At 41.4% G+C, this 24013-nt stretch overlaps 1 protein-coding gene and 1 long non-coding RNA gene across 3 annotated transcripts; both read right to left on the reverse strand.

Annotated features, from left to right (window-relative positions):
* Positions 1-289: 289 nt before the first annotated feature.
* On the reverse strand, positions 290-21874 carry LOC121736472 (protein transport protein Sec24C). 2 transcript variants are annotated; one of them, XM_042127691.1, is made up of 19 exons: positions 21735-21874; positions 16181-17669; positions 15830-15945; positions 14248-14365; positions 13915-14000; positions 12408-12597; positions 11236-11345; positions 10555-10668; positions 10154-10243; positions 9581-9766; positions 8907-9054; positions 7350-7510; positions 6852-7020; positions 6370-6582; positions 5630-5824; positions 5258-5440; positions 4465-4658; positions 1782-1915; positions 532-660 (listed from the first exon to the last, which is right to left on the reverse strand). In XM_042127691.1, exons 2-19 carry the CDS (start codon positions 17649-17651, stop codon positions 657-659), a joined length of 3882 nt encoding a protein of 1293 aa, XP_041983625.1. In that variant the 5' UTR covers positions 17652-17669; positions 21735-21874; the 3' UTR covers positions 532-656. The 2 variants fall into 2 exon arrangements, with proteins under 2 accessions (XP_041983624.1, XP_041983625.1); XM_042127690.1 differs by lacking the exon at positions 1782-1915 and having other exon boundaries at positions 290-660; positions 21735-21873.
* On the reverse strand, positions 2137-2482 carry LOC121736476. Its single transcript, XR_006037024.1, has 2 exons — positions 2412-2482; positions 2137-2344 (listed from the first exon to the last, which is right to left on the reverse strand). It is a non-coding gene; the product is annotated as an uncharacterized LOC121736476 (long non-coding RNA).
* Positions 21875-24013: the final 2139 nt, after the last annotated feature.

Below are 24013 nucleotides of genomic sequence, written 5' to 3' on the forward strand. Positions count from 1 at the left end.
TAATACATTGGTACCTCTCACCACGGTCGTAGTAAAATTATGACTAATATTGGCAGCCTACATCAAATCTCTTAACACAACGTATAATACATTGCATGATATTAATATTATTATTGATCGGAAATAAAATTAAAGTTTATGTAATTACTTACAGGAACTTTAACATGTCGCGTCAATACACCAAAAATAATTAAGGCGAGACCGCACTAAGCGACACTACGTTGCAGCAGAGCCACGCGACACTTCTACAGTACTGACGTTTTGTGTCGCGTAGCTGCCGCGTTTTGGCGGTGCCGTGTCGCGTCGTTCTGCTGTAGCGTATTATGCGACTTCACGTTGTATAGAACTGACGTTTGTAATGGCAGTTCTATGGAAAGTAAACTGTCGCGTCATGTCGTGTCGCGTAGTGCAGTCTCGACGTTACAATTCAATAATTTCAGTAAATTTTCGGACCACGCGATATCGCGTGACGTTTGGCTCGTCGTGTCACTGACGTTTGACTCGTCATGTCACGTGTTAGCACTATAGCAGCGCGCGGATCTCCTTGTGTATATGACAGAGGTAGTCGACGTATGACGCCGCGCCGTCAACTCCGCGGTCCTCGACTAGGAAGTGACGCAGCACCGTCTCCATCTTGTCGTGTTGTCGCAGCACCGTTAACTGGAAACCGGGAGAGTTTCATCAAAATGGGCAGTTTTTATGCTTTTACTTGGCTCATATTATATACAATGATATTTCGTTTTCTCATTCTGTTGATATTTGTGAAGAATATTCCGAAACGAAATTCCCAGTACTGTCAGAGAAGTCGATTTATAGGCTGATGCCGGGCCTACGTTATTTGGTCGCGTTATGTCAAACTCAGCTGACACAACACGACAAAATGTCGTAGGTTCGTTGCCTATGAATCAATTTCTTCAATGGTACATTAATGATAGCAGATTAAGGGAGTGTTTTTATACACCTTTGTATTATAGTTGCCAGAACCACAAGCATAACAAGCTTACTAAAACTACTAAAAGCGTTTTATATACATAATGTACAAATAATATGTAAATGGATTTTTATATCTTACAAAGGTGAAATACGTAGGTTACACGATCAATCTGTCAGTCAACTATTTGTAACCATCAATTTGGCTTTTGGTTTGGCCGTGGATTGATGGTTAGAAAAGTACATAATATCAAAAAAAATGATAAGTCCATCACTCCGTGGGTTATACGATCAGTTTTCCGTCGATCTTTACCAGATTGATGAGAAACTGATCGTGTAACTTACGTCATAGTGTCAAACAAAAAGATTCAGTCAAAATAAAAAACAAAAATATCCAAGCATTTAAAAAACAAGCCAAAAATGTTAAAATCAAACAGAAAAAATTCACGATTATTTCCCAATGATGGCGATATTGACCCCGGCAAGTCCATGGTATCGGCCAAATGATCCCTTTTATTTTACCCAGAGTCCATGGGCTAGATCGGCAATCGAGCAAACGGGTAAGAGCCAGTCCACACGGCGCGTTGCGTCAGCGTTGCGCAGCGCTGCCGTTGCGACGACGCAAACGTAACGCAACGCGCCGTGTGGCTGGCTCGAAGGGTCAATTCAGACCGCAACGCGATGTGTAGATGAATTTCTAAATTTGTACTGAATTGACAGACTTTCATCTTGCAAATCTATCAAATTCATATTTTAGAAATGCATCTACGCTTTGCGTTGCGGTCTGAATGAACCCTAATGGAAAGCAGCTACCGTCGCCCATGGACACTGGCAACATCCCTCGAACCTACATCATCTTCTGGACCATCCTGTGCGTGGCCATGAGGTAGTCTATGTAGGAGTCGGAGCCGTCCGCGCCGCGGTCCTCCACCAGCAGCCGTCTGAACTGGCCCTCGCTCGCGTCGTTTTGCCGTAATATCGCGAACTATAACATTTTTGGGGGGGGTGTTTTGGAATTTTCCGGATTTTGCACCGGCCCTTATTTCGGAAATACATGTTTGTTGCGTCGGGTAATTTGAGGGTTTTGTTTGCTGATGCACGTCGATCGTAGGGTTTTTTTTTTTTAAATAATATAAAACAACTGATAATATTAATATTATTAGGAATGCATTGTACCATCGAATAAATTGATTCATATTTCATAGATAGAGATAAACTGCGATAACATGGCGCGCCCCTCCAAATTTCTGTTTCAATGTGTGTCATCCTTATGAAAGAGTTTGTATGTAGTAAGTATTCAACCAATCAAACAGTAGGTACTCGTAATATTTCACTTAATGTCACTTATTACCAAGGTATAATCATAACTAGCCGACCGTGCAAGACAACGCACTTCAAACGTTTTGACAACGCACTTCAAACGTCTTGACAACGCAATTCAAATGTTTTGACAACGCACTTCAAACGTTTTGACAACGCACTTCAAACGTTTTGAATTTTGGAGGGGCGCGCCATGTTATCGTCGTTTATCTCTAGATGGCGGACCTACGTCATTTGGCCAATTCAATTTTAATTTAGTTTAGGTCATCAAGTTATGATACCTAGCGGAATAGAGAAACAAAGGCCTGAGCAAGCGAGATATCACTATCAGTATCACAATGCGTGGTAAAAAGAGACGTGTGATACATGACAGCAGAACTCTTTTTTGACTTTCAGTCGGCACTTATCGGCACGTTAACCATTTAATCTCTAAGAAAGATGCTTGTGTAAGTACACATATTTTTACACACAGATGTAAATCAATTTCGGTCTCGTTTGACAGCTCGAGATTGTTGCTCTATTCCGCTAGGTATATTAACTTCATGGTTTAGGTTGGGTCTGACATATCGTGACCATATTACGTAGGTCGGCCATCTGCCTACGAATCAACTTCTTGGATAGTACAATACATATTGCAGCAACAACTACTGATAATAATATTGATGATTGCATTATACAATACATTTAATACAACAACTACTACCATGCACAAAATAAATACTGGTGCATTAGAGGACGCGTGTGTACATTTACTACTACATACACAAAAGGGTACCTACCGTAGGTAGGCTTTCATATAAATACACAACACCATGCAGAATAAACATCAAAACCATGCGGTTAAAACAATTTAAGTCTGTTTATAGACTTTTAAAAATATAAGTGTCTGAGTCCTAAATATTTGTTTGCTTACTTTGCTTGACATTTTGACTAATATCAATATAAATAATAACAAGTTCTGGCTATGTTGAAATAACAAAGACAGAACTGAAATAAGTCTTATTTAATGACCCTACGAATAATAAAAACTAAGGAAACGTACGTGACGCCCATACTATTACCGTTTTAAATTTGGTTCCTTTCGAACTGTCATGTAACGTCAGCCTTTATACCGCTCAAGGTCACCTAAATATTGAAATGTGTACCCAAGGTACACTTTTTTGACAAGTATTGTGGAGCATGTTTTTTGACGGAGTTACTTTTCGTTAGTTTTCATTATTCGTAGGCCAGACCACACTAGGCGTCACTATACTGCAGCGGAGCGACGCGACACGTCACGGCAAAATATTCACTATATGAAATGTATGAGTTGACCCACACTTCGTTGTAGCGGCACGACGCGACAAAAAACGTCAAATCAATGGAACGCGAAGTGTCGCGTCGCTTCGCTTCAACGTAGTGATACGTGGTAGAGCCATGCTTGGGCACGAATGAGCCGGCTCGACCGGACAAATACCACGGGCTCACAGAAAACCGGCGTGAAACAGCGTTTGCGCTGTGTTTCGCCGAGTGAGTGAGTTTACCGGAGGCCCAATCCCCTACCCTATTCCCTTCCCTACCCTCCCCTACTCTATTCCCTCTTAAAAGGCCGGCAACACACCTGCAGCTCTTCTGGTGTTGCGAGTGTCCATGGGCGACGGAAGTTGCTTTCCATCAGATGACCCGTTTGTTCGTTTGCCCCCTTATTTCATAAAAAATAAAAATACCTAGACGTGCGCTCTTATAGGCACTATACTGCAGCGCGGCGGTACGACGCGACACTAGAAAAATAGAACTGACATTTTGTGTCGCGTTACGTGTAACTGCCGTGTAGTGCGGCTTAGCTCATAAGATTTCGTACAAATAATATTTGGCCGTGACGAGTCGCGTCGCTCCGCTGCATTTACGCCTACTGCGGACTTATTTCCGTTCTGTTCAGTAGTATAATAATCTTTAACAGTCCATACAGACTGTTAAAGATAATTATACCTTTTACGACTAACCGCCGTACTCAGAGACATTTAATTAGGATTAACCTTCAATTTAATGAAGAATTTGACAGATAATGTATGAGGTTTATGTCGTAAATTAATTACATTTAAGTAATTAATGTTCCACTCTGAGTGCGGTAGTACGTGTTCTTAAAGACGAACAGCACTTGTCGTCAGCTGCAGCTGACAAGTGCCGTTCGTCTGTGAGAAGCCTAAGCTATATCGACATAATATCATCACTCACCCGCATAGCGGACCGGCGCAGCCTCCTCGCGTCCTCGACCACCGCCCGCACCGCCTTGCTCGCGTCAGTGTCCAGGTCGGGTAACTCGCACACCTGCGGGTCGATATGTTGCGGGGACTGCACGCCGAACACGTCGCGCACCCAGCTCCCCGACGCCGCGCTGCCCACCCAAATCAACATATGCACGCCGTTCTCTGTAACATATGGTGGTTTATGTTGTTTTAATTTGGTCGTGTAACGTTGTAACGCCGTTCTCTGTAATAAGTGAATAGTTAAATTGTATTGTAATTGTTTTGAGATGAGTGAATAGTTAAATTGTGTTGTAGTAAAGTTGATTATGTATATCTATATATATATAATTGGAATCTCGGAATCGGCTCCAACAATGTTCATGAAATTTAGTATATAGGGGGTTTCGGGGGCGATAAATCAATCTAGCTAGGAATCATTACTAGAAAATGTCATTTTCATCGGATACCAAGCAAAGCTCGGTCAAACAGCTAGTATTATTTTATTGTTGAAACTAGTTGTGTTGTGGATAGAAGTTGCACAAAATAGAAATTAAGGAATTTTATATTCCTTCCTGCGATCGTGCAACACATATTAAATGCATACAGTGACAATACTTTGAAGTTTGAGGATCAAGCGATATCGTGTGATTCCACTTTCACTTGTTAACTTACAAAAATCGTCATGTAAAGTGTAAAGAGCTTACTTAGAGTAACACTAACTAACGAAATAGCCAAGATAGCTAAAACTTTTCAAGATGGCGGTGTTATATCATTGTACGTACCGAGCAAGTACACGCCGTCGTCTGTCATCTTGTCTATGGAGGCGCGGAGGGGGGCGGGCGCGCGCGCGGGCAGCACGTGCAGCGGCAGCAGGCGCGGGTACGTGTACACCACCGAGCGCGCGACGTCCGCCGCGAGCGCGCGGTGCATCGCGCACGACCGCTCGTCGCACGATATGTCCGGACCTGGGAATAGCGACATAATATCAAGTAATTTTTTTTAACAACCTTATAAAGGATCTATAAACATTACATATATTTAGCCCTTCGAGCTTAGTTAAAAAACAACATGGAAGATGCTGTGATCGCAATATTATGTGTTTAATGCAAATTGAGATTCCCTGCCTTTACATGAGACATACAGTAAAAACTCACCACCAGACAGCGCGTCAGACCGTAACAAGCAGCTCGTGTACAGCGGTAATAGCTTCATAGACTCCGGCAACACAAGCTGGCCGGCGGACGATGGTGACGCACAATGCCGGCGGTACGCGGCGAGAGAACGCGCGCAGCGAGCGGTTAGCCCTTCACGTACGGCGCGCGGCGGTACGTCCCGTAATGCCCATACCGCTGGAAAAAGAGATAATGTAGATGGTTAGCATCAATAACACTCGGGACAGACGTAGCAGAGGCAACAAACGAGTAAAGAGAAAAATAACATATTTACGTTTACATTTTGCGTGTACCACAAAATATTGCGTACACACTCAGATTTTCGTGCTACTGATTTCCTTTTCAATAAGAAAATAAATCGAAGTGCAGGTCAAATATTGCATATTATAAGTTAATTTCGTTCAAGTACGCATTTTGCGTATACGCCCACACAAACGTATATATTGTTTAGTCTTGGTACAAAATTTCGCGTTACTTGCGTACACGTACGGATTTACTATTTAGCGTATGGGCGTATACGCTAAATAGTAAATCCGTACGTGTACGCACCCACCACCACATTTACCTTGTCGATATCGAGATCCGCGAATCTATACACGTTGGCCAGCTGCAGTACGACATTGACAGCTCTAAATATCGCGTCTGTGTCGCGTACACATTGTACGCAATTTGCGTATACGCCCGCACGCACCACACGCATCATTTACATCATATTATATTACCTTGTTTAGTAAGGAAGTTGATGGCCGCATCCAAATCCGCAGATCTATACACGTCGGCCAACTGCGGTGCGACGTTGAGAGCTAAGTTGATCACGCGCAGGCGTCGGCCGCCCGTGCGGTGCGTGTACAGCAGCGCCGCCTGTATGTATACGCCGTCCTCCGCTGTGAGCTTGTCGTCGTGTTTGATCTCAACGCCGATACCCTTGTCGGGATCTGAAAGAATAAGAATATATGATAAGCTTTGTTAGGTTTATCTTTCATAAGAAACTTCCTCCGACATTAACAAACACAACAAAAAAATAGTTTGTGAAAACGTTTCAGTTTTTCTCGAGATAAGCGTTTAAGCAACACATTCAGCTGTTTAGTTTTATGTTATCGAAAACTTGTCCATTCAGATATTACGAACAAGAAAAAAACTCTTAAGTTTGAGTCAATTTCTGGCCATCACATTTAGCCGAATGCTATAGCTTTAAATTACTTACCGATGGCAGCGAGCTCGACGTCCGTAGTGTTGGACATGAAGAAATGTCCGTAGAAGTCTGTGGCGCGTACGCCCGTGCTGGTGCGCACGCGCATGACCGCGTCGTGCGCCGTGTTGCGCGTGCACACGCGCCGCACGTCAGACATCAGACGCGCGCCGTCCGTCTCCGCCTGGAAAGAACACGATAAAGTAAGACAATGAATACATAGCGCGGTAATGTTAATTGTTTAATATTAGACTCAAAGATTTGACGGTCTGCTTTAAAACCTTAAACTTACATATTGACCATTAAAATCTTATCTTTAGAAATGACAAATGATGTCTAAAAAATAATAAATATGTGTAACTTTCAGGCACGTGTTTCAACAAAAAAAACTTCAATACTCGTTATATGCCGTAACTATGTGTATGCTGTGAATCCCGTCACCTGCCCTAAGGTACGCATAGACGTTAGGAACGTGCAAAAGAGACAGGTATAATATATCGCCATCACACTCACCGTGAAGTACGTGTACTTGTATATCTGTCCGCCTGTGAGGCGTGGAAGCTGGCCTAACGTGGCGGCGTCGATGTACGCGTTGGGAGCCGTGAACAGTTGCACGCACACGCCCGCCGCCGCGCACGCAGCGCCCAGCTCGTTGTACGCCGTCGTCTGCGGACCTGTACGCAAATTTATGGTCATGAACTTTACTAAGTACTATCAGAGAAGTTGATTCCTATGCAAGTCGGGGACCGTTTAAGTAGTTTGGTCGCGTACGTCAAACCCAGCTGACAGAAATGGTCTGACAGATCACAATTAACATTGAATTGACATATTGGTCGAATATGTCAATTCAATGTTAATTGTGATCTGTCAGCTGGGTTTGACGTAACGCAACCAAACAACTTAGAGCGCTTACAGACGAACGGCACGTGTCGGCGGCAGTCGACGGCAGCCGTCGACCTTGCAGTTGTGACGTAGCGCGTGAAGGTAAAGGTCCACAGGTCGGTATCGTACGCAACGGACGTCTCGCATCAAACGGATATTTTTTTTACAGTACGTCCACTTTATCGGCAGCGTACGGATTACCGATTAGACAGTATGTTTATCTTCAAATTAGTTCAAACAAAGTTTCTAAGTCAAAATTTCTGCTTTCGACTATTCCATTCACACCCCCCTTTTGAGCATTTATTTACTAGGCTATTTGATAATCCGTACGCTGCCGATTCAGCGGAAGTACTGTGAAAAAATTATCCGTTTGATGCGAGACGTCCGTTGCGTATGATACCGACCTGTGGCCGCTTACCTTTAGGCGGTACGTCACAACTGGGGGCCTACTACCACCTCTATTAACGACACCGTTTGACAGATAAGCAATAATTACTTTAACGTCAAGCTAGCGATCTTAAAAAAGTTGATATTTCACAGCGGATTTAACAATATTTTGCATTTTTTACTGTTTTTTAGTAAAATTATATTTGAAAAGTGAGAACGGTAATGTTATTGTAATCTTACAACAAAGCTTTCTGGAAACATGATCGTTTTAGGAAAGGTCGTGATAGGTCCCCTGCAAGCGTCATAAATTGTCAACGGCTGCCGTCGACTGCCGTCAACTGCCGCCGACACGTGCCGTCAACTGCCGTGGACTGCCGCCGACACGTGCCGCCGACACGTGTCGTTCGTCTGTAAGAGCGCTTAGGTCCCCGATTTTCATAGGAATCAACTTCTCTGATAGTACATAAAAACATTTTTTAACAATATTGAATTTTGCCAAATTGAATAGTTATTGAAAAGAGACAGCTAAGGCAATACAGAAAAAAATACAAACAAATAAAAATGCCCATCTCTTTGCTACAAAACGAATCGTTACGTCACAATCTACTGTTGCTGTATTATTTTTTTATGACAAATGCTAGTATATACGATACCAACTCGAGGATTTAGCATAATATCCTTGTCTTATTACATTTGAATTGAAAAATTCATTATTTTAAGACTTATAAAAATATGTTTTAGATTGTTATAGAATATAGACTAACATTAAAATCGTCTAGACAAAAATATTTAATCACTCACTGAGTATATTCTTCTCCTTGTCCGTGCCTAGTAGTTTCCTGTCCTCCCTGTTGATGAGTTTCCCGGGCGCGTTGTACGTCGGCAGCGTCGTGTGGAAGACTATCAGCTGGCCGGACGTGTCCGCCGCCTTTAACGCTTCAAGACCCGCCTGGAAAAAAAATTGTTACATTGATGGCTTTACTTGGTGATTATTGATTGTGGCGGTAAAATTCACAGCCGTACATCGCACTATCGAAAATGTTGTAAGTGCGTCAGTATATATTATAATTTAATATTGTTGAAATCAATCACGTGGGCTTACGGAGCATACCACCTCGCTCTATAAAGATGTTCCTTTACTCCCACCACGCATATTCCACACTAGCGTCTCTCCGATCCCTTGTAGTTGTAATAAGATATTTGTATGAGTGTTTTCATTATAACTTTTGCTACCCGACTCACACGAAGCACCACCAAAGGCACGAACACGTCACTCACCGACATACAGCATCTGGCCTACTACGAAACCGTTTTGAGACTCAAACAATCGAACAAGAATGCCGCGTCCTGCTCTAACAACGTCATTTCACGTTTGTTACAGTAGGACGCAGCATTTTCGTTCGATTGTTTGAGTCTCAAAACAGTTTCGTGGTACGGCCCTGGGGCTGATTTACAGTACCCGGGGGACGGTATACCTGCACAGCCGGCAGCAGCACGGTCTCGGTCTCGCGGTTGTCGCGGAAGAGCGCGGGCATCTGCTGCAGCAGCGCCTCCAGCACCGCGCCGCTGTCCTCGCGCGTCACCAGGAAACCCTCCAGCAGCGGCACGAACATGTCGCCCACGTCGCCGACAGACAGCATCTGGGGCTGCGCTAGAGTACCCTGGGGAAGATAGAAGATGTAAGATTGTGCTGTGTGAAATAAAAAAAAAAAAAGACAATTGTCATATACCTAGAGTATAATATATAAATATATCTGGATTAAACATAGCACTTTGTTTAATCCAGAGTATGACAAAAACAACTAAGTTTGTTGATAGTACGTCAGTAAGGTCAACAGGCAAAACTCCGTCAAATACAGGTAATGCCTCGGTACTCGTGGTCCTGTGCGCTTTACATGCAAAAATAGAAGCACGCAAAGCAGAAAAATATACAGCCGAACTTAGAACCTCATCCTTTTTTGAAGTCAGCTAAAAATGATGCGCCATTAGGCACAGTCGACCTCACTAACGACAATTTATTTGTAGCTATTTTCAAATGATTTGCTTACCTTGATGTTATAGAAGTGTACTGTGGAGCTGTATGTGATGAAACCGACTCGCGTGCAACTCTTGCCCGTCACTTCGTCCTTCGGTATCGCCTGGAAATTATAAACAGAGATTATACTGTAAACTCTTACTGATAAAGAGATTTATATTGTCTCATTAATCGACTTTAGTTCTTCAGATAGTAATCTGTAAATTTTCCTTTAAAAAACCATTTAGAATAATTAGATACACACTATACAATGTGGTTCTTTTTATAGTTAGACGATAAAATTATATAGAGAGGCACCAGCAGATAAGAGTATTAGTTACTTAATTCAAAATGTTGTATTTTACTATTGATGAAGGGAAACCCTACAGGAATTCTTCCTTCTCATGTCTTATCAGGAATCAACACATTACTTACTTCGATAATACTCAACACGTTGTCACAAACAGTCTGCAGCAGACCCGACTTGACGGCGTTGTATGATACGTCCAGCACGAATACCAGCGCCGGAGGGCTGGGAAGGGTGTTATTCTGGAAACCAAAATTTAACTCTAGTATTAAGGTCAAAACAATTTATATAAAAATAACGATCTCGATTCTAGACCTTTGCTCAACATTACAAAATGGTATTCTTATGAAATTTATAAGCAACGTCAAATATGTTTAAAATGGTCAAAAGGCTAAACTCTGATAATCGGTCGTCTTGAAGTACGTACATGTTTCTTTAAATATACGTGAATACTATTTTGCTTATAAGTTCCGGTGTAGATCGAAGCTGTAGGCCTACTACAAAACCGTTTTGAGACTCAAACAATCGGACGAGAATGCCGCGTCCTGCTCTAACTACGTCATTTCACGTTTGTTAGAGTAGGACACAACATTCTCGTACGATTGTTTGAGCCTCAAAACCGTTTCGTGGATTAATATTAGATTAAAACAACAGGAATCTCGAGCCCAATTCTCGTTTCAATAAACTGCCTCATTACGCATAAGACAGAAATTATGTCACGCATTGAAGACAGCCTACGATGGAATAGCTATTTGATAACCGAACTTTGAACTCTATTCCAATTACAAATGGTCTAATTTCAAACTCACTCTGCAGTACTCCTTAGTGGCGACGATCTCGTACGCACCGAGCGCGAGCTCAGCGGGAACGCGCCCATACTGCTGCATGCTGTTGATGTATTGCGTGTACTCCATCGGCACTGTCAATAAACAATCAATAAATTAAACTTACGTAATGTTATCTAGACTGATTTATCGAGAGGCCTATGTCCAACAGTGTACGAATACAGGCTGATATGATGATGATGATGATGAATGTTATCTAGACTAGTGAGTACAGGGACAGTAGAAATTATTGCATGCCGTAAGTTGGAACGTTCACTAGGCTATGAAAACGTTATATGATTTTTATATTTTTTTTTTATTATCTAGACACGCACGCAAGCGTCAGCGTTACTTTTATGGTTGTAATAAAGAACATTACTTCGTAGGCCAAAAATTGTACACTTTATTTATAGGCGTTATAGTCATAGTAAAAGGAGGGGAAGTAAGTTATCTTCATAGCATTATAGTCATCGCACACAACAAAATCTCGGCTAGTTTAGCTTCGTGGGTACCGCCGAGATTTTGTTGTGTGCGGTACGTGGCGACGTATTGATACTATGGCGCTTGTATGTGACAAGCCGCGCGCGGTGCCTTTGTATGAAGATAACTTACTTCCCCTCCTTTTACTATGTTATAGTTTTACAAAGTTCTATAGTCTGTGACTGAAACATTGATAGAAATTAGAAAACAAAGCCGTGTACAAGTTTTCATACACAGAGAATCTTCTATTAGAAGAGTTCAAACCTTGGGAATATGATGGCCACATACAGGCTATTATACTTTTTATTGTGATTAATGATTATCTATACGTCATACTCATAATATAGTTACATTATTTTATGAAAAGATTAATTTTCCATCTTTTTGGTAAACGATGGGCCCGTGCGAGTTTCTTACGGCGGTTCTTCTCGCCGGGTTAGTTTCCGAACCGGTGGTAGGCTCCATAGTACCGAACGTTTAAATAAATTTTATAACAATTCCACAAAAGTGTCGTTGTTAGAATTCCTGGGCGTCAATAGATGGCGTTTTTTATAACTTCGTTCCATCCAGGGTATCCCTTGACACCTCTCAAGTTTTTTTTGTAAAAAAATTACTGAATAAAAACTCTGAATAAAATCATTTGATTTTGATTTTATTAGCAGGGCTATTATAATCACCTTCAGTAGTGGCCTTGCAGAACGCGCATCGGAAGTGTCGTCCGGCGTCTATGAACTTCATGTTGGGGCACACGTACGCCTTGCAGCGCTGACACCGCACCGGGCCCGTCGTGGGGCAGCCCGTCAGCGCCGCGAAGTCCAGCAGCGGGGGCTCCGACTCCGTGCCTACTGTCTCCGCCATCGGGGATAGCTGGGGAGATGATGATAAATGGCTTTGCAGTTTAAGATTGCTAGGCAAAAATGAAAGGGGATAATGCACCGTGCAGTGTTCCATACCCAAAGGGTAATAAAAACGGGACCTTGTTACTAAGACTTCGTTGTCTGTCCGTCTGTCTGTCTAAACAGACAGACGGACGTCTGACAGACAGTCTCCAGGCTGTATCTCAAGAACCGCTATAGCTAGACTTCTAAATTGTTTTACAGACTGTGTATTTCTATTGCCGCTATAACAACAAATACTATTCGATGCGGTACGGAACCCTTCGTGCGCGAGTCCGACTCGCACATGGTCGATTTTTTAAGTCCCATACGGGCGTGCTTAGAGACAGTTAATGAAAACAATACTTAAATTTAGAAAAAGTTTTGAAATTCTGTCAAAACATTCATGAATGTGTAATCACTAATAAGTAATAATTAATCCCTCCGAGTTCGGTCGCTAGTCCCATTTGCGTTTGACCATGTTGTCTTTAAGGACGCTATCACAAAAATTATTACAAAAATTAGCAGGTCAATACGAATATCGACGTTAAGGACATTAAAATAACGATCAATATTCTAGGCGCGCTGATATCAGCGCGCCTTGTACAATGGCGGTTACGACGCTCGCCGTGTTTTTGATAGGGCGAAAATGTATGAAGAAATTTGAGAGCGTTTCTTAAACGTATTTATGCGACTCTTAATTCTTTTAAATTGTTCCTGAAAATCGCTGATATTTGTGAAAAAATGTGATAGCGTCCTTAAGGCACATTTATCAGCAAGCACGCGCCTGCATTTTAGAATTCGTTGTATGAAATGATGTGAAACCTCGCACATTCGCCCGCACCGGACGCGCCGAATTTCTTGTATGTACTATGCGGTGCGTTTATTTTTAATGAAATAAGGGGGCAAACGAGCAAAAGGGTCACCTGATGGAAAGTAACTTCCGTCGCCCATGGACACTCGCAGCATCAGAAGAGCTGCAGGTGCGTTGTCGGCCTTTTAAGAGGGAATAGGGGAGGGTAGGGATGGGAAGGGAATAGGAGAGGGTAAGGAAAGGAATAGGATAGGGTATTGGGCCTCCGGTAAACTCACTCACTCGGCGAAACACAGCGCAAGCGCTGTTTCACGCCGGTTTTCTGTGAGAACGTGGTATTTCTCCGGTCGAGCCAGCCCATTCGTGCCGAAGCATAGCTCTCCTACATCAGCGTTTACTACTAAAACTCAAACTAACACTCCCATTTCAGCTTGAATCGTGTATAGTGTTATCTTTTTCGTCCTAGGCTTAGAAGACATTGAATGGAAAACTCACGACTAAGCAGAACGGCATGGAGGTCTGCTTGAGCAGATCAGCGGTGACGGGCACGCTGTACATCGAGCTGCGGATGTAGCGCGGACCTGAAATATAAGTTAAATACCTAGTTAGAACTTATAAGTCATCTATTATTTATTGTATAACTTTAATAAGGTTTTAGCCCCCATAATAGTTTATGGGGGCTAAAACCTTAGTTTCGTTAGTGAAACAATTACCTGAGTATTTAGTGACATTGCATTCGCTATGTGTTTTTGTTCGCTTAATGTACGTGTGCATATGTATAACCCGACCAAATAACGTAGGTCCGCTCTTTCTGTGTGAGATACTTACTGGCGTTGCCGCGGTCGTCGACGTAGAAGTCGGTGGTGACGAGCGGCGGCACCAGCCCCTTGTCGTTGGTGACGAACACGCCGCCGCGGCTCGCCTGGTCGTCGGCCATCACCTGGATCTGGTGATAAAATAATTAAATACGAAGTTATTTCTTATGTTCAAAGAACCTGTATACATTAAAAAATATATTAAAAAACGCCATCTAGTTGACGCACAGGAATACCACCAACGCCCTCTGCCCCTACCATGCAGGTACGAATAAAAAAGTGTCGAGGCCAAAATTCTGTCTAGGCTCCTTTACGCAGAACGCGCGATAAGGAACTTCGTTCCAATAAAGTCATGTTGCAATATGAATTGATCCATACTTCAACTCAGTCGGAGTCCTAGTTTACCGTAAATGATTGCTTCTATCCAATACTGTAAGGCTGGGCGGCGCAAACGCACGGTTTGGCCACTACACCGCGAAATCACAAGCAAATGTATGTAACAATTTATTTGAATAGAGCGCGGTCACGCTGTTATTCAAATACAATTGCTAGTGATCTGTCGGTGTAGTCGCCAAATCGCGCGTCCGGGCGAACGCATATAAACCAAGCCTAAAATGGTCTTACAATTTCTCAGATGAGGTACCATCGAGGAAATTGATTTCTAGGCAGTTGACAGACCAACGTCATTTGGTCGGATCATAATAATAATAATAATAACGTTTATTCAACACAACACACCACATTACACTACAATAATAAATTACACGTTACAATATAATAATATCTAAAGAAAATTAAAACATCACATACACAAAAGACACAAAATTATAAAAAAAAAAAGAAAATCAAAAAGAAGGAATAATTCATAAGACAGTATGCATAACATAACCTGGACGTAAACTATGGGGACATCCCCATAGTTTACGTCCATCCCTATAATTTACGTCGTTAGCATAATATAAGGGTCAGCTGTACGAGTAGTGTATTGTTATGTCTATTGTAGAAAAGGATACCACTCAGGCTTATTACCGTGGTGTACACCACAGTGCCTGGTGTTATGTGGTTCCTAACAACAGTCATCTAGAAATAGGGACAGATATGCACTCAGCGTTAATATTTTAACTCAAAAAAATTGTATTTTAAATATTATATAATTATTATACATTCCTGATATCAAATTATGAAGATAAAATAACAAATAAATCTTATATCTTTAAACAAGCAATTTTTGTATATATTATGTACTATATATAATTGGAATCTCGGAATCGGCTCCAACGATTTTCATGAAATTTAGTATATAGGGGGTTTCGGGGGCGATAAATCGATCTAGCTAGGAATCATTTTTAGAAAATGTCATTTTATTCACGTTTTATCGAATACCGAGCAAAGCTCAGTCAAATAGCTAGTAGATATTATGAAGCAATGCAGCATGATTTTACGGCTATCCCGGCCCCTCGCCGCCCGCAACCAACATTTAATTGATCATGTCAATTCAATGTTAATTTGTCGGCTTGGTTTGATGTAACGCGACCAAACTACGTAGGTCCCCCATCTGACTAGGAATCAATTTCTTCTGATAGTACATCACTCACCGGGCTAGGCATCTGGTCGGGGTCGAGGCGCTTCTGCGGCGGCTGGTACTGCTGGCCGGGGTACTGCCCGTACTGCTGCTGGTATTGAGCCTGGGCTTGCGGCATCGGCGGCATGCCTGGAATCGTGAATAATGTACTTGGTGTCAGGTTCCAATAATCGCGAGACCGCACTGTTGCCGAGACAGTGCTCTAGGCCGAGCACATCCATAATAAACATACCGAGTGCTTGGCCGAGTTCACTGTCTCGCGAATCTACTCGGTAGGTGTAATCAGGCCATAAGCGACTACGCTGCAGTATATACTGGCGTTTTGTGTCGCGTAATGCGCCTAAAGACAAATAATGTTACATACCTGGATAAGGCTGCTGCGCTTGCGGCGGGAAGCCCTGGCCAGGCTGACCTTGGAACTGCCTCTGCTGCGACGCCGGCGGCGGCATGTGCGGTAGCCCAGGAGTCTGGTACTGGTTGTACTGGGACGACGGGGGCATGCCTGGTTGCGGCGGCATACCCTGTTGTGGAGGCATGCCTGGTTGTTGAGGCATGCCAGGTTGTGGAGGCATGCCTGGCTGTTGAGGCATGCCAGGTTGTTGAGGCATACCAGGCTGTGGTGGCATGCCTGGTTGTTGAGGCATGCCAGGTTGCGGGGGCATACCCTGCTGTGGAGGCATGCCTGGTTGTTGAGGCATGCCAGGTTGCGGTGGCAAACCCGGCTGCGCTGATAAGCCTTGTGGCGGAAAACCTGGTTGCTGGGGTAAGCCTTGTTGGGGTGGCATACCAGGTTGCGGCGGTAACCCTTGCTTAGGCGGCATACCGGGTTGCGGAGGTAGGCCCTGTTGGGGAGGCATGCCTGGTTGCGGAGGGAAACCTTGCTGAGGAGGCATGCCCGGTTGCGGCGGTAATCCTGGCTGCGGAGGCAAACCAGGCTGCGATGCCATGCTATGTGGTGCCAAACCAGGCTGTGGTGGAAACCCTGGTTGCGGTGGTAAGCCAGGTTGATTGAGTTGAGAAGTAGGCGGGAGCCCCGGCTGGCTTAATCCAGGTTGCGTTTGAATGCTCGGTTGCGGCGGTAAACCTTCTGATGGACCGCTGGACTGTGGCGGTCCCGGTTGGGGGGGCTGGGCGGACGGGGGACGAAGACCTGGCTGGCTTGGCTGCTGGCCGTAAGGAAGACTAGTTGGAGGTAGTGGTGGCTGCCCAGGCTGCGATTGGAATATGCCGGACTGACTCGTCATGGGGCTGGGCTGAGACATGCCTGGCATGTGAGGGGGGCCCTGCTGTGCCGGCCCGCGCCCAGGCATCGGAGGCATACCAGCCTGAGAATTCGGAGGTTGGAAATTTTGCCTTTGAGCATTCTGCATTCCCTGTTGGCCGGGCTGACCGCCCATTTGGGGTGGATAATTTGAACTGGGCTCCGGACCAGGCCTACCCATGGGTCCGGGTGGACCCATTCCTTGGGGTCTCTGGCCTTGACCTGATGCAACAGTTGGTGGTAGGTAATTCTGGTTGATGGTCGGAGGCTGCTGAGCACTGCTGACTGGTGGTCTTCCAGGGAACTGCTTAGCTGGTGGCATCTGGTTGTAGCTTGAGGCTGGCGGCATATTTGGTGGGAATTGCCCTGGTGGTAATTGAGACGTGGGGATATTTGGGAATCCCGGCCCATTTAGATTGAGGTTCTGCATCTTCTGGTTCATGTCGCTCTGTGGTCCGTTGGGTGGCATTTGGCCCATGTGTCCGTTGTACTCCTGGGAAGTTGGTGGAAAGCCCATGGGATTGTTGGGTGCATTGTTGTTCTGGCCCGGCGGGGGATACTGTGGGTTCATCATCTTTACTGAAGTCTATTCCTGAAAATAATATATTTTTAACATCAAAGAAAAAACCTTAATAATTTTTTTTTATAAATGCCAATAATTTTGCTAAGCATAATACTTTAAAATACTTAATATATATATACAGGGTGTCAAAAGACCGCTTCCGATAACTTCGTGGGGTTATTATAGGGCATGAGATATATCCATTGGTGCAAGAAATTTTCATGTAATCGCCAGTTTTTAAAATAGTCAAAATTTTCAACACGCAATGTATAATGCGTGCAGTTAATGCGCGATAATATCGCCCGCCGCCGATTAATGAAACCCCGGGCCGAGCCGGCCCCCCCGCGCCGCCCGCGCCGAATACCGCGCGCGGCTCTGCGCTAGTCATGAGTTAAGACAAAACAGCTGATCGTGGTGTGCCCTATACCCTAGCCCGTAGGTAGTGAATAAACCACCAATATTGTAATGATTATTAAATTACAATAGTCTACACGATTTAACAAAATGTTACAATTTATTAATTACCGTTTCTCAGGTTTTTACTCAAAAATACTCAGTTTTTACTTCCGGCCAAAAAGGAAAAGAAATCATAATTCACATCCGATCATCATCCGATTTACACATCTGTAAAAATACATACACAGTTACCTACTGCACCTATCAATACCTATCAATGGAAAACATACGTGATAACATGTTCACTGACCTGTGATCAGCTGTCTGCTTTTATGAAATGCAGTTCGAACTGTGCTCCATGATCCATCTAACTCGATGTAGATTGCAGAGTTATTTAACACTTAACAAAAGTAATTACAGGAGACATTCCAATTCTTTAAACACTTTTTATTGCACTGTTTAAACCGCACTATCGTCTATCGACGACGATGTTCACCTGTTCCTTAAAGCATCGCACATTCATCGGACGTATCTTGTCACGGCCCGTTATTAATTACAAACATAAAAAAATAGTTAACAATACACAAAACAAACAATATGACAACATCTAAACGTAAAATTACAAAACTTAAACAAAAACGTCACAGTACCTACACCAGCACGGCGCGTGTTAGACAGCCGACTGAACAAAATTGAAGAAAAAACTTTGTAAAATAATAGGGATGTATCCCTGTGCAATGTGAATATTTTGAGTAATCGATAATTTTTTTATCGATAAATCGTATTAATTGTTTTACATACGAGTACGTATTGATTACTGTCAAACTAAAAATAAACAAATACCTACTCAATATTAAGAAAAGCGACAATAATTAAAAGTTATTTAATTAATTAGGTATTAAAGTATTTTAGACGCGCATAACGCGTACCACGGTATAACAATCACTTTATCACGGTAATGTAGGTATCGAATTTAAAAAAATGAGATGAGATCTACTAAATAATAGTTATAATTTTTATTATTTAATGGTAATTTAAATATCGACTAAATAGTATTGAATTTATAGGGTACAACACTTAGATTGTCCTTGAAATGGATTAGCGACACGTGCGTCGGGCACCTGCACAGCGGCGCGCTTTGTCGGCGCCGCGATCAAAGCAAGCCGCCGCCGTTCGGTGTCCTTTGACTACTTCCGAAAGTCGATACACGACGAACATTATTTCAAAAATTAAAATAGATTTTTTTATTTAGTAGCCATTTGAGCATTGAGGTAATAGGTTGTTAGAGTTGTTAGGAGATAAGTTTGATTTTTTAACAATTACTTCAAGTATCAAAACGTGGTAGTATTGTGTAAAGTGTTAATAATTGATTATTATTTCAGTTGTAATAAAATACTTTGTGGTGTGATACATTTCGTTAACGAGAAGTTTTTTTGACGTTCTTGGTGGTGACTGGTCTTATTGCTTGGTGTTAAGGACTATTTTCAAAATGCATAAAGAAGTAAGAACACTTGAACTCAACATTTTTCACGTAAGTTAATTGCCAGTTTTATGTATGAGGTTTTTTCGTGTATCATCTGTTATTTCGATTGATAAGTGACGATTGCGGATAAACAGTTCATCCGCATAGGTTTCGTTACTTACGATGAACTTTTTAACTAGTCTAATAATCTTAGAAGTTTGCCATACTGTCGTAAGTTGTTACACATGCACAGACAGTTACTTACATTTTTCTACATGAGCTACCATTAAACTCTTAACACTGCAAGTAGCTTAGATGAGAGGTCAGAGGTCAGAGTTCTAAGTTCCACGTCATGGTGACCTTCATGGGTTTGAAATTGAAAAGACATACATTAGGGTTTCTGTGTGTTCTGTCGTAAGTCGTAACTCGTAGTGTATCGTCATTCGTCGCATACGACCTTTCGACTTAGCGTGCGTAGGGCGGAGCTAACAGCTGATTAACGCGGTCAACGTTCTCGGGTATGTACTCGGAACACGAGAACGTTGACCGCGCGCTTGCAAATGCTTATTGGGGTAAAAATAATAAAATTTAAAAAAATATTTTAAAATATTTTTCTATGTGGTTTATTATCATGTTTAAAGGGTTTTAATTATAAAAAAATAAAGAATAAAAAATTAAAAAAAATTAAAAAAAAATTAAAAAAAAATACATATTCGTAATCAGAAAATGTAGTATAATCATACCCCAAAGTTATCGGAAGTGGTCTTATTACACCCTGTATAGACACTACTAACATTACATAATATCACAAATTCACAACACATTTTCAATTATCATATTTCATTTACTTCATTCGCCACATCTCAAAATGTGCATTGACCATACATATATCCATGCATTTTTGAGCAGTCATAGTCATTGCAATTGTGCTAATAGACTATTTTTATGATGAATGATTATTGTACGCACATTTTTATGATTAGAAAATTATTGTAATCTTAATTTTCACAAATCAAAATTATTTTATTTCTGAATAAATTTCAAATAAATGTTTTTAGAATGTCCTACATGGTGCCTACCACCAGTTCGGAACTAAACCGGCATAAGAAACTCGCACAGGGGTCACTTTTTTTCTCTATCTTTTTAAAATAAAGTTTACAATTTTGTAACTTAATTCATGAAGCCTCAAACGGCCACATCGGCCACGATAACAATAGATAAGCTATTGTGTCTCATTTTTCCACGATCGATGGGTTAATTTAATTTTGGATTGGATTTTGGATTCAAAGTGGAAAAAGGTTTATGCTAAACAGACCAAGTGAACTGAGGGACATTATATTCCGAACCGAACATAACATAAGTAAGACAGGTCAAAATAACAGGTTCAATGGTGAATGTAACTACTTATATTAGGAACAAATAAGTATTTAAACTTGTGCAATTCCACATGTATTGAAGCAATCAAATCTTTTTAGGTCAACTGCCAAAGGAGGGAAGTTCATAATTTTTTTAAGAGTTTTAATACCTCGATTGTGGGAAACGCAGACACAATAGATTATCAAAAGGCGGGAGCCGCTTGGGAATTGATGGGTTATAATAATATCTATAAACCATTCAGAATTCATAACAATATGTACTATAATAATAATGACCAAAAAATGTTAGATTTTTCCAATAGTGATTTGTGAAGTAGGTCAATAAAATTGGGCAAAAAAGCATCACTCATCATCAACTCTCCATCACATTACATTTAGGCAATGGAGATCAAACTATTAATGATGTCACAAACCAATTTGTCATACAATAACACAACATAGATTTCATCTTGTACAGTGAGAAAATCAGCCGTATTTTGACTGTCCAATTAAACAAATATGTTTTATCGTAATAACATTGCACCGGGAAGTGTGATAAGACGATGAGCACTTCATGGGCCCTCTGACGTTTGTGATTATAAGCAAGATTCGTACAAGATTCGTATGCGAAAAATTACGACACAAATTAAATTATTTGGTTCCAGTCCTCAAATACGAGAGGATGCGGGCCTAAATATTGTTTTATTTAGTAGAAACAGACGATATTTATGTGTAAATGTAGCTGTAAAACACGAAAATTGCAATATTAACTTTGACAGCTGCCCTAACATTATTGATGACGATTTTGAGTGGAAAGTCGTATATTTACTGAGTGATATATTTAAAGAAAGCTTGAATATAGTAAATAGTTTAAATACTTACGACTTCCAATAAATTTAAACACTAAATTCACTAATAAAAAATATAAACACTGCACATCAACTGTATAGAGCTGCGGGCCACGTATTCTGACAGTCGGTGTTGTCAATTTGGGTCGCTTATGTGGAACTTTTCAAATTTTCACTAATATGCGTGAGTTGGAACGTAAATTACAATAATAACAATCTAATTCCGTCTTACAATAATATTCTAGTAACTAACTTAGACAAATTTAAGAATAAAATTAGGCTGTTGTGGAGTTTATTACGTACAAAAAATTGTGAATCACAAATTTGGTAAAATAATAACATATCCTAAATACTGTCATTTGCATGAAATGGAATATTTTTTTAAGTATGGCAATTTTTTCGACGTGCTGTCAAGTTAATTCGAGCACCATAAAAATCTACTTTATTACAATGAAATAAAAGTTATTTTTACATAATCAAAGAATAGGTACGAAATATTATGGCTGATTATGGCTGTATCAAAGGCTGTATTATTTATATTATTTATTATTTTGGAAACGCATGCCCTAAATAAATTCTAGGCAGAAAACATTATTGAATTTGGTAATAAAAATATAAACTTATTGAAATCAATAATATTATTAGTGTACCACAGACCACAACAGATAGAAGGACGGGTCCTAGATCAGCCTGCCTAGCATACGCCAACAAGATATCTCACTCTACATGTTTTCTCGATGTTTGATGGTTTGTCTCTTCATCTCTATTGACCCTAGCATGACAAACATTTTTTCTCGCTTAGATCTATCATCGAAATAACGCATTTATATAGAGTATTGTCGAGATAATGTCGAGATTTTGACATTATGAGACGAGTAGTTTTTAATTATCTCGAGAGTGAGATATCTCGTTGGCGTATGCTAGGCAGGCTGGTGTATCATTTTTTTTTATATATTTTTGCCATGAAATCAACGAATAATAAAGTAGCGGCACTGCACTAAGCAGCACTAACGCAGCGTGTGGCGGCCGGCGGGCGGCGCGACACTTCACGGCCAAATATTCTAGTTCAAGTACTACTACTAGTAGTCTAGTAGTTCTAGTATTTTGTATGAATATGAACTAAACCCTTTGACTGCACTGCAACCTAAAATTGTCCAACTCACTAACTTTAACGCCTCGTGTAGCGTCGTGTATGGTTCCTCCGCTTCCACATTCCCATCCATACTTCCATACAGCATACTAATATGTATAGGTACATAATTATAATAAATGCGAAAATTTGTCTGTCTGTCTGTGTGTCCGTCTGTTACCTTTTCACGCTCAAACCGCTAAACCGATTTGGCATGAAGATACAATGAGTCCCGGGAAAGGACATAGGATGCTTTTTGTCCCGGAAAAATGTACGATTCCCACGCGATAAACGAGTTTTGGCGCAACGGAGTTGCGGGCGTCATCCAGTTATTTAATAAATAGAGTGTATAGTGTGTGCACGTTTCCTATATACTTGTAGAGCCATATAATATGAGCCCTATAGCCTATAGGGAACGTACAAAATCAAGGTTCTGCGAAGATGTCGTATTGTAATCCGAAATTTGGAGTCTAATCATCAATTTGTGCACCTATAGTTCCTGCACGTTTCCTAATGCTTAGTGCGGTCACGCCTTTTGATCACAAAGTGATAAGTACATAATATACGGCCTCTTTTTCACCGTACACCGTACAGTTGGTACCGTGTACCTACACAGGTTGCAACCTGTGTAAGGTTGCATATTTTGTCACGAGCCCTAGTAGGTAAATATAGTAAAGTAAGGCTGCCGCACTACTCGCGACTATGTGAAGACAGCCATAAGGTTCTAAATCGTCTACAACTCTGCAATCTACATACTTAATAATAAAATCTTGAGTTGCTTTTATAATAATTGACGGCGATATTTATAATGATCCATGTATTTACAGTAAATAATGTAGTGTAATGATTATTTACAAGCATGTGTTTCTATTTGGGTGTAGAAGCTTTTTGCCCGGATTTGACGAAAAAGCTTTTCGCGCACGCGTCAAACTTTTAGTGTTGTGCCTTGAAAGCCTCCCTTATCGATATTTCAGGGTAATAACTTTTTGAACTATTTTATATATTTTTTTTGTAAGCATGTATGAAATATTACTTAAATGTGGGTACAAAAATAATAATATACTTATTAATAGGCTGCATAGAATCGTAAGATCGTACTTTGGCAAATATAAAAGACGCACTATTCGATTCATAAGCCTTTTTAGTAGGACCAAGTCATATTGTAAAGTTGTTAAAGCGTATCT

Source organism: Aricia agestis, chromosome 19 (genome assembly GCF_905147365.1).
Source record: "Aricia agestis chromosome 19, ilAriAges1.1, whole genome shotgun sequence".
Lineage (NCBI taxonomy): Eukaryota > Metazoa > Arthropoda > Insecta > Lepidoptera > Lycaenidae > Aricia > Aricia agestis.

Bases quoted from the DNA above. Each gene is read 5' to 3' on its own strand.
- LOC121736472 (XM_042127690.1), bottom strand. From the start codon at position 17,651: ATGATGAACCCACAGTATCCCCCGCCGGGCCAGAACAACAATGCACCC. The intron at 7,511-8,906 runs GTGAGTGATTAA...ATTTGCGTACAG, and splicing joins CAAGGAGAAGAATATACTCA to GTCCGCAGACGACGGCGTAC. The intron at 5,441-5,629 runs GTGAGTTTTTAC...CGCTATTCCCAG, and splicing joins GTCTGACGCGCTGTCTGGTG to GTCCGGACATATCGTGCGAC.